Consider the following 10,615-nt stretch of genomic DNA (forward strand, 5'->3'; position numbering starts at 1 on the left):
AATGTTTGCAGTCCACGTGTTGTTGAATTCAACTATGTATGAAGACGATGAGCAAGGGAAGAGGGGAGGGAGGGCGGGGGCAGCGGTGGGCTAGGATTTCGCCCCCTTCCACGGTCGCGTAGAGGAGGCGACGCGAGTGTCGACCGACCGCAAAAAATTATATAAGGACAACCAAAAGAAGTGGGGAACATAATTGAGATCTCACTTTGAACGGGCTATGATCTGTGTGGGATACAAAACCCGCCCCTACCGACCTACTACATGGACGCCCAGCACCGCATTGTTTCTCTCCGCGTGAATCTGCCGTGCCCGTGTGCGATGGCTTCTCTCTCGGTCCAGTAACCCTAGTCTCCATTCCACCCCATTCAATCAGTCGATCAGGCGAACGATGAAACAAGCCTTCTAGACTAAGGATGAGGTCGGCGGCTGGAGATGAACCCGGTTCAGGGGGAACGACGGCGTTGCCGATCGGGGAGGAGTCGAGCGGAAGATTGCTGGCAGGGGAGAAGACTGATCCTAAAGAGGCGGCGCAGTCAGTCGGAGACTCTCGAGGCAAACGGCGGAAGGTGGAGGGTGTCAGTGCGGCGGAGGGCGGTAAAAGGATGCTGACAGCGGAGGAAGTCGCCTTGGCTGCCCGGCCGCTCCCTCCCGAAGAGATTCCATACCCCAAATCTGGTGAACACACTGACGTGGTGGCTTGGATTAATGCGAACGATGCGCTGTATAACAAGGATAACCTTGGAGACGAAGGTGACAACTTAATTTCCTGTTCTATTTGTTACCAGCTCCGTTTCCCCCCTTTGCCTGTGAGTTGTAGACATTAACTGCTTCCTTCATTTTTCTCTGAAGGTTCTCTTTTTAACATTCTAGTGCTTGGGAGAGGAAAGGTCAGGGTCAAGAAATCCGTGGCATCTGCAGCAAGCATGGAATCCATGGACGGTAGAGACATGATCGCGGACGTGGCCCGCTCCGTTGTGAATGTATCAGCCACTGAACCTGGTACATTTGACCATTTGAGTTAACCCTTAGTGTGATTCTTCCGACTAATTATCCCTAGCCGCTAATAGTACCTGTCTCCTTGTTTCCAGATGGGAAGGTTTTATATACCACAGGCATCATCATTGAGTATGATGAGATTGGTAAGTGCGCGAAGATCTTGTCTTCGTCCAGCTTCATGTGCACGAAGGAGGGCAAGCTGCGGCACCCAGATCAAAAGGTAAAAAATTGCAGCTCTTAGTATGTTCATTCCTTGTCCTGTTGTAAACCAAAATCATTATTTACCCGGTAGGTCAGAGAGGAGGTCACGTTTTAGCTTCTTATTGCTACTGTTTTACCCATGCACTGCACGTAGCAGTAATGGAATATCTCTAGATATATTGATGTAAAGGTAGTTCTGTATCTCGAACATGAGCATCAAACATGGTTTTTTCCGCCTCATGGGAAATACCAACATCTTGCTCTTGCTTCTCCTTCTCTGCAACCAACATCTTTTATCTTTCTCACAACACATCTCTCCAATCCAAGTCGTTCTGAATTGCATGCCGTTGTCAAGCCCAATGAATCCTATGTTCGATTGCTGGCCCATTAAACACCTCATCTTCATATGACATTGAGAGGAAGGCATTCAGTATTCATCCCTCGCAAACACTACTAGGAAAAGGCTTATTGCCGGCGCACCAAAATTGCTTATTGCCGGCGCACTAGCGCCCGCCGTTGGGAACATGCCGGTGATAATGGCTTACCGCCGGCGCACCTGCTGGTTCGCCGGCAGAAACTCGATTTATCCCCGGCGCACCTGCCTTGTTCGCCGGCGGTAAGTTATACCAGAAAACAAAAAAATTTAAATCTAGATCTAGATCTAGATCTAGATCTAGATCTCGTGAGCTGCGGTTGTGGTGCCGTTTTTGCGTCATTCTAGTAGGCTGAGGTTGTTGTTCTTGTTGCTGCGCCGGTGTAGGAGGTGGAGGAGTGGGAGGCCGGAGGTGGAGGAGGCCGGAGGAGGTGGTGGTGGCCATGCGGAGGAGGCCGGAGGAGGTTGAGGCCGGTGGAGGAGGCCGGAGGAGGTGGACGACACCGGAGAGGAGGTTGAGGCTGTTGGAGGTGGCCGGAGGAGGCCATGCGGAGGAGGCCATGCGGAGGAGGCCATGCGGAGGAGGAGGCATGCGGAGGAGGCCGGAGGAGGCCATGCGGAGGAGGCCGGAGGAGGTCGACGGTGCAGCAGTTGGTGGAGTCCGTCGGAGGTGGAGGAGGAGGAAAAGAGAAGGAAGAGGGGAAAGTGAGGAAAGTGAGGAGGAGGTCGACGGTTTGCATTATATATAGGAGATGTTACCGCCGGCGCACCAAGTAGGGTGGTGCGCCGGGGGTATTTTTTCTTTTTTTTTCACCCAAATCTTAAACTTCAAAAAAGTCTTGTTTCTGTTTCCCAATTGACGAATCCATTTTTTCTCGAAACGGCCGTAGGCCGTTGAATTCGAATAGGAAATTTCGCGTAGATCGATTTTGATATAAAAAAGTTTTTCATCGGAGGTCGTATGCAACCAGAAATCCCGTTTTACCGAAAGATGACGCCATTTTGCATAATACATCGAAATTCAAATTTTCAAATTTTTACTAAAACTAGATCACATATTACATGGGCATTTCAAAGGATCTACCACCGGCGCACCACCATAGAGGTGCGCTGGGGGTAAGGTGCCCAGATTTTTACTGTTCAGCCAGATCTCTTCGAATTTTATCCCCGGCGCACTAATTTTTTTTGTGCGCCGGCAGTATAGGTCCATCGCCGGCGCGGCGCTTATTTGGTGCGCCGGCAACATGTTCCACCGGCGTATGCCTATGGTGGTGCGCTGGCACCACTTGCGTGCAGCTATAGCCCTTTTCCTAGTAGTGAAACGAAAGCAGCCACAACAGGTTTTCATAAGGTGACTTTGCTTCTGGCGCTACACTCCGCCAGCTGCCATTGCAATATGCTCGCGCTCCAGCCGCTGTTTGGCATGCATCACACTTCACATTGGATTATTGTCCACGGTTCTTTGCTTTGTTGATTTGAGCCCTATCATTGTACAAAATTTGTAGGGAGAAGCCTCCATTTCGTTTTCAAGAACTAATACATCATAATTGAAAATTTTAATATACAAGATCAAAATTGTCTATGGGAAAGAAGAACTCGATATCCTGCAGTTTGGACCATGTTTCAGATATATAGTTCAGTGCAAATGCATGGTTCAGAGGTCTGGTCCTTCAGATCCCAGGTTTTTGCTCACTCAACTGTCAACATAGAGAAGTGATAATCATATTACACTTTTTTGAGTAGTTAATTTTATTACACTGAAATTCAAATATATACGTTCGAAGTTTGAATGGAAATTAGTTTGGCTTTGTACACTTTACTCATTTCTGCAGAAATATTTTTCCAAACACCTCTTGGTCATTAATTAGTTTCACACGCAATAGCTCCTTATTTTTTGGCGTGAAAAGCTCCTTATTTTTTGGTACCATGAAAGCTTCAACACATTTGGATCCAACAACCTTCACAAAAATGTTTCTCTGGCTGCATTGTAAGTACTCCCTCCGTTCCAGATTAGTTGATGCATTTTTTTTCTTCCAAAATGAGCGAACCTGCACACTCAAACACTTCTAGATACAGTATTTAGGCCAAATCTGACCAAAGCTGCGACAACTAATTCGGAATGGAGGGAGTAGTACAGAAGTTATGTATTCATAAACTCCCATAGGATGAACCAAGGACAACATGAGATTGGTGTGTGTGTCCATAAAAGGATGTCTCAACTTTGTCTAGATACATTGTCGAGACATCCTTTTATGGACGGAGGGAGTACGTTTCATCCATGCATCAATTTAAGTTTGTTCTGGCTCTGTCTAAACTTTAAAAGAGCCTTAGCCCAATGTATGACTACAAATAGTTAATTCAACTATCAATCTCTTTATTAACAATTGGCATGTATTCCAAAACATCACACCCATCTGATCAAACTATATCGTATATGTAACTAATCAAACGGCCCAATGGGACATAAGTACAAAACCCGCACTATAAGGCCTAAACAGAACATTGCATATGAACTAAATGAATTCATCATATCACATCTTAGAAAAAATACCTAATATGAAAATCCAGTTTCCAAATACAAAGAGATGGTTCTCAAATCCAGTCCATCCTTTCTAATCAAGTATGCTATAAAGTGCTGGAAGCAACATGGTGCAAATATAAGAGAACAATATAGAAGCATCCAAACACATACTTGTTTACCTTCCACAGCGGCTCACGTCTCAAGTCGAATGGTCGCTGTTCTACCTCACAATACTTATTCTGCTCCATCGAACATGTTGCGAGATTTGCTTCCACCTGTTTTTCATGTTTGTGATGCTTTGCTTGTGCAGATCCTTGGCTCCTATGTCATAACAAAAAAATGGTCTAAAACAAAAATAACAGTTACGTAAACAGGTAATTGGGTCAAATCTTGTGACCATTCACAAAGCTCATAAGTATTGTGTACAAATGCAGTGGCGTGGTTTGAGCCTGAGGTGTCCAGGCTTGCAATACTTCTAGCGTGTGGCGTCCACCATACTTGTGTGGCATCCGAATATCGTCTGTATGATGCGATTTTGGTCGCCATGCCCAAAGTTAGACGCCATGGATTGGGTGAACTTGCTCTCCCGTGCCTGGGACTAGGGGATTTGGCGCAAGCGGAAATCAGGAGCTAGCGACGGGAAGGAAAAGGGAATCGCGAGGGAAAATCGAGGCGGCCATGGTGGGAGAGAGGGAGAAAAAGGCAGAAATAGTCGGCCATGGTGGTTGGGAATTAGATGCTTTCCTCACCTCGTTCTCTCTCGGGACCAGTCGGTAGCAACCTCCGGCTTCCACACGACCTCCCCTCCACCCCCGCCACGATTTCCTCCTCATGACCCCTTTCTCTGCCAGCATCAGCTCGTCCGGATCCCCGAGCCCGTCCCAGCTGTAGCACATAGCTGGGATCAAATCCGGTCACCACTTGCTGCTACGTGCATCAAGCCATCAGATCAGCAAAGTATGCTACCTCTGCCCTCCCTTCCGTCCTTCTCCCTGCATTAGGTCATCAGATTAGCGTCCATCAGATCAGCAAAGTACGTCTCTGGCTGTGCTCTGTTTTTCTGTCCTCTGTGTTATTTCTGATGTACATGTACTGGCTGCTGCTACATATAGTGTTTGCAACTTCAACTTGAGTGGGAATACAATCTGTACTACATGGGCAAACAGGTAAGTATGTAGTCATGTAGAACTCATTTAGTGATGATTTAATTTGCTATCATACGCCATAAGTTTGTGTCTATAATGTTGCCATGCCATACGCCACAAGCGTTATAATGTTATGAAGGGGGTCGGTCGCCATAAAACGTGTAACGCCATAAAAAAACATGGTACTCACATCCACTTGTAGCCGTGAACAAAACATACTTTTGCTACATCCCTTATTATCTCTTCCTTCACACGGATACACTGTATGAAGACAAACTGAATGGTGAATAACATTAACTCTAACCAATTATTAAAACAATATTGATCGTACAGACCTGTATTTAGTTAATACCTCAAGTTCAGCTAAATAACAAGACATAGTAGATGTAATGCTGTGTGTACAACGAGAATGCCACAATTATTGAAGGAGCTCATATTCATCAACACTTTATCCTGCACACGTGGATCCAATATTTTTAATAGCCATGCCATGAAAAAATTGCTTTCCTAGAGAGAAGAAACAAGTAAACCTCCAATGATGCTATAATTATTGATCATGCCTAATACCTCTACCAAGGTCACCCAAATTGGGTAAAACTCAAACATGAAAATAAACGTACGTTTTTTAGGGTAGATGACTGCATTTGCTTAGTATTTAGTACTTTAATAAGTTGTTGATATATCAATTAAGCTAGCCATGCAATAGTGCTGCTACAACTTAATCATTATTTCAAACACATCATTTGTATGTTGTAACATGCATATACAAAATCTATAATGCTAACAGAGTGAGATCGGAAGACAAGAATAGCTAAAGAAAGTATAAAACTGGGAGGTTATAGACCTTAATATAATTGCATGATTGTTTGAATAAAGAGGATACGTATCTGTAACTTCTCAATTAGCTGCGAGCACAGTAATCTCATCAGAGGATGCAGCTACCGTCATACAATTCCATCCTGTTCGTGGTACCATAGCTGATGTTATATCTACGTATAAAAAACAGAGATGTGTAATTAGGAGAGGGATTCTAGTTTTCTACAATCAACAAACAGGGTCAGCAAACAAGAAAGTAGCCATACAGGACGAGTAAGTTTTTGTTGTTGGGCCACTGCAATCAGCTGAGCCACCTTCCTCGAGTGTGTATTCAACAAATGAGCCACCTGTTGGATTATTAGGCAATTTCTGTGTGAGTTTAATTACCGAAAACAAGATTACAGACGCACAAGCATACTTAACCATACACATCAGACTAAGCACATGCATCAGATCTGAACATGGAACAAGTAGCAGTGCAAGGTAGGAGAGGGAAATCACGTACATAGCGACCGGGAAGGTCGCACCAGCAGTAGCACCACCACCACCATGGGAGTTGTTGATGTCGCCCATGGTGTAGTCGTAGTCGTTGATGAAGCAGACGGACCGGCGAAGATGAACACGAACAGCAGCGAGCAGTCGCGCCGAGACGCTCCCCAAAAACCTTATCGCCCGTCTCCCGGTGCAGGATCTCAACGGACGGAGTTTCGGAGGCCTGCTCTCCCGGACGGCTGTGCACGCAGACGCCGGGATGGGGAAGACTAGAGAGTAGCACAGCAAAAGGAACTTCACGCGAGAGAGAGATCTAAGAGCACTGTTTTCCAGATCTGATCGTCTCCTTGTATAGCCTGGGAGGAAGCCAACCCGACCGCGTTGACACGCGTAGGAAGCCAGGGACACGCGGCGAGCATGCACATGCAGGTCGACACGTACCCAACACAGTTGGTGCACCAAGCAAAAATTTAGGCTTCCTTGAGTGTGTCTCGAACTCGAGTCACGAAACGCGGCGTGCGTGACGTGCCGTGCCGTGCCGAGCCGAGACGGGCGGGCGGAGGAGGAGGAGTGCGCGAGGGCTCCTTCTATTCTCACTCACTTGGAATGACTAGAACAGCAGCCCTTATATACCACTCCAACTCACTCCCAACTAGCAATGTGGGACTAAACTTTGTCCCCCAAGGCTGTCCCAAGCTGCCAACGTGATGGGCCTTGAGATTTTAGGAATTGTAGACTATATGGGCTGCCTTACTGGGCTGCAGCCCATCTACATTCAACACCACCATGGTAGGTTGGCGCTTATGGAACACTGTTGTTTCAAGTTCTGCATCACCTTACTGCTGTGAAGGGAGTGAATTGACAGGGTTGGAACATTATGGCTAGGGTTTGATTGCAAAGAAAGGGGTTTTGTTTGCTTTGACTAGTAACAACCAAAGAGATGGGGATCTTCCATTTAGTGGAAGTCTGAAAAGTTATCCAGGGTTATTTATCCACCCAATCTGGATGCGCGCTCACAAATGTACGCTTCTCAGATGTGTGTTTTTTCTTAGAATTAATCTGTTCAAAATGATTTAAACATGTAGTGTCAAAGTTTTATCATGTACTCCATAACTTATCATGAGATTATAGTTCTAACAAGTATTTCCTTCTATTTGAAGTCTAAGCATTTTTATGTTCTTGTGATCGAAGTTGATATTTTGAGTTACATTATCAATTATAGTCAGCTTATGATTAATAATCTAGAACATCCAAAGCCAATCCATGTAGCTGCTGTCAAGTTGAGTTTAGTGGTAACAATGTTATTATGGCTTATTTAATGAAAACTTCTCCTTTTAGGTATTAGTTCACCTATCAAAGGATACTGCTGCGGAGGCCCGGGTGGTATTCTTCAATGGCCACTATGGAATATCGCTTTTGGATATCAGTACAGTGTTCTCTCTGGTGCCAGCTTCTTTGGGTTCTAGACCGTGTTATGGAGAGAATGCATCTGTATTGGATAGAGAAGTAGATTATGCACTGGTTGTCAGCCATGGCTCAATACTGTGTTTAGAATATCCTTCTTTCGAGAGGAATCATTATATGTTTACCAGCTACTATAGCCACCTGGTAAAAAACATATTTCAGTGTCTTGTATTGTCATAGTTTTGTTTCATCATCATGTTCGATTCACTTATATTTCTTATGCAGATTTGCACTGGTGGGCCAGTAATTAACAACAGTGGCAAGCTCATCGGTCTTGTTGTCAAACATATCCCGCAAGCCACTATTGTATCGACATCTATAGTGACAAAGTGTATTGAGATGTGGAATCAATTTGGGTAGGTTTTCTATATTTTATTGTTTATATTAAAATCCTATTGAGGAAATACTTTTATTTAGATAAAGATGGTAATTAATGTTTGAGAGTTGCTTTGGCGCTAGTAGGTCGGTTAGTCAGCTGTGTTAACAGGTAGAAGGAGATGTTTAAAGCATGGGGGCTCTGAATCTTGCTTGAGATTTTTCTTACTTGTATTGTCTGTTGGAATTATGGTAGTCCTAGCAACCATGAATACCATACAGACCAGGCATATTGGCAACATGACTAGCACACTGACTAAACTAGATGCTGGCTAGAAATATGACTCAGACTGCAATATTGACCCTCGATTGGGACCCAACTAGCACTAAGCCTATTCAGATGTTACATCATTCCTAGTCATTCTCTGATACATGTTCACCCCAAAGGAAGCAACAACAACCTAGGACTGGTGGAAAAAATATTGGTCTGATAACACCTCAAAATTGTGCAACAGAATGGATGAACAATTTGAATGTTTACCTGCAAACTGGTGCCAAATTTAGGTTTGATCATTTGAAATGGTATGACTCTACAATATGTTAGATTCTGAAAGAACTTGACCTGTTGTAGCCGGATCGCTCATCCTATTCATCACCTTAAGTTGACGACCGTGCGAATGCTGGATATGGTTTATCGAGATGAGCTTTGGTCCCGCCACAATATCAGAAGTGGGTTTATTGTAGCTGAGGTATTCTCAAACATAAATACATCTTTTTCCTTGTGTCTATTCATAATTGTGAACCTTTTTCCTTCTCAAATTTCTGACATTTCTGGAAAATTAGAATACAAATTAGAATTCACCTTTTCAATCTGCTTAGGTGTGTCCTAACTCTACTGCTGAGAAGATTGGCATTCGAAGAGGAGATGTGATTGAATTGATTGGCGTGGATCATCTTTCTACTGTTGTTGAGGTGCTAAATTCTTGGCATTGTAGGTAAGTTTGTTTAGTAGTACTGAGAGCTAATGTGGCCAAATTTGCCTTGTAGCTTGAAGAGTTTCTTCTTAGTCTTGCTTGGAAGTTTTTGGAGGAAAAACTTGATTCGTCTTCGACGATAGATATTAAGGTATATTGAATCCAAGTTTGAGTTTGTGACAAAAGTAACCAACATGTTGTAGCCCAATGATTTACTTTGTTTACTGCAGATAAGAGTTCATGACATTCGTGCAAAAACAAGTGTCAGCACTATTTTGCCCATGGGATTCAGCGATGCTGCAGTGCGCTCATACTATTAACTGGATGGGTGGCCCAATAGTAAGTTCTCTGCCTGGCATACTTTAGAACTAAAGAAGTTTCTTGCCTTTGTCTTTTAAAAATGAATCTATTGGGTTGTGCACTCATATAAGAAGTTGATGTGGAGTATATGAATTTATCTCTTATTATTTTGTTGTCTAACATGCACAATATTAAGTTGTCTACCTGGGATACTTTAGAACTTAAGAAGTTTCTTGGTTTTGTCTTTTAAAAATGAATCTACTGGGTTCTGCACTTATATAAGTTTGTGTTCTTATACTAGATAATATGAGTCATTATGAAAGTTTGATTATGCTATTATTACGATCAGATGCTAATGCACGATTGTAAATGCAGGTTGTCATGAAAAATGCCTCCAATAGTTTCTAGGTCATGGCGTGCTACTGAAGTCTGAAACCTGTTGTTTGGAAATGCAAGAGGATATCCTCCTCCAAAGCTTGCTGAAATGTTCCCATTTTTACGCAAATAGCTGATTCAGTAGCATCTCTTATTTCACAGCCTGATATTGTGTGCATGCATGACTTTTAAATCATCTACTACCTCTGTCCACGACTTTTAAATTTGAAATGATCATTTGATACTATTTAAGTTACCGTGATGTAACTCACTCTTTAGGGTATAGATACCTTTGAATTTAGACAAATCTCTGACATCCTTTTATTGACGGATGGAGTAGAATGTATTCATCCTGAAGCTTATTTATGCTACAATGAAGTCAACCTCGATATAGGATATAGCGAGGTCAGTTTCCCACAGCACCCTCACACTAAAATTTGTGTTTTAGCGAAGCGACCCACATCCCGCATCTTTCCCGAAATAGTACTGCTGCGGGTCTCCAACCAAGGCGGACTTCACGGGCTATAAAAATTGTTAGTATACAGAGCGTGCGGAGATGAAATTGGCTCTGCAAAATTTTTGGTGCGCTTATAGAGAGCCTAACATTCTTGCAGAATATATAGCTTTCCAATTAAAAAATAGA

At 43.6% G+C, this 10,615-nt stretch overlaps 1 protein-coding gene across 1 annotated transcript; it reads left to right on the top strand.

Moving 5' to 3' along the window:
• The first annotated feature begins 311 nt into the window (after nucleotides 1-311).
• LOC127306541 (putative protease Do-like 14) lies at nucleotides 312-10,297 on the top strand. Its single transcript, XM_051337202.2, has 10 exons — nucleotides 312-750; nucleotides 850-999; nucleotides 1,089-1,216; nucleotides 7,883-8,152; nucleotides 8,234-8,364; nucleotides 8,955-9,072; nucleotides 9,203-9,295; nucleotides 9,371-9,448; nucleotides 9,528-9,636; nucleotides 9,973-10,297. Exons 1-9 carry the CDS (start codon nucleotides 414-416, stop codon nucleotides 9,615-9,617), a joined length of 1,395 nt encoding a protein of 464 aa, XP_051193162.1. The 5' UTR covers nucleotides 312-413; the 3' UTR covers nucleotides 9,618-9,636; nucleotides 9,973-10,297.
• Nucleotides 10,298-10,615: the final 318 nt, after the last annotated feature.

This window comes from Lolium perenne, chromosome 1 (assembly GCF_019359855.2).
Source record: "Lolium perenne isolate Kyuss_39 chromosome 1, Kyuss_2.0, whole genome shotgun sequence".
NCBI lineage: Eukaryota > Viridiplantae > Streptophyta > Magnoliopsida > Poales > Poaceae > Lolium > Lolium perenne.

Coding starts and splice junctions, on each gene's coding strand:
- LOC127306541 (XM_051337202.2), top strand. CDS start 414: ATGAGGTCGGCGGCTGGAGATGAACCCGGTTCAGGGGGAACGACGGCG. Junction 1,217..7,882: donor TGCGGCACCCAGATCAAAAG/GTAAAAAATTGC, acceptor TTCTCCTTTTAG/GTATTAGTTCACCTATCAAA. Junction 9,449..9,527: donor CTTCGACGATAGATATTAAG/GTATATTGAATC, acceptor TGTTTACTGCAG/ATAAGAGTTCATGACATTCG.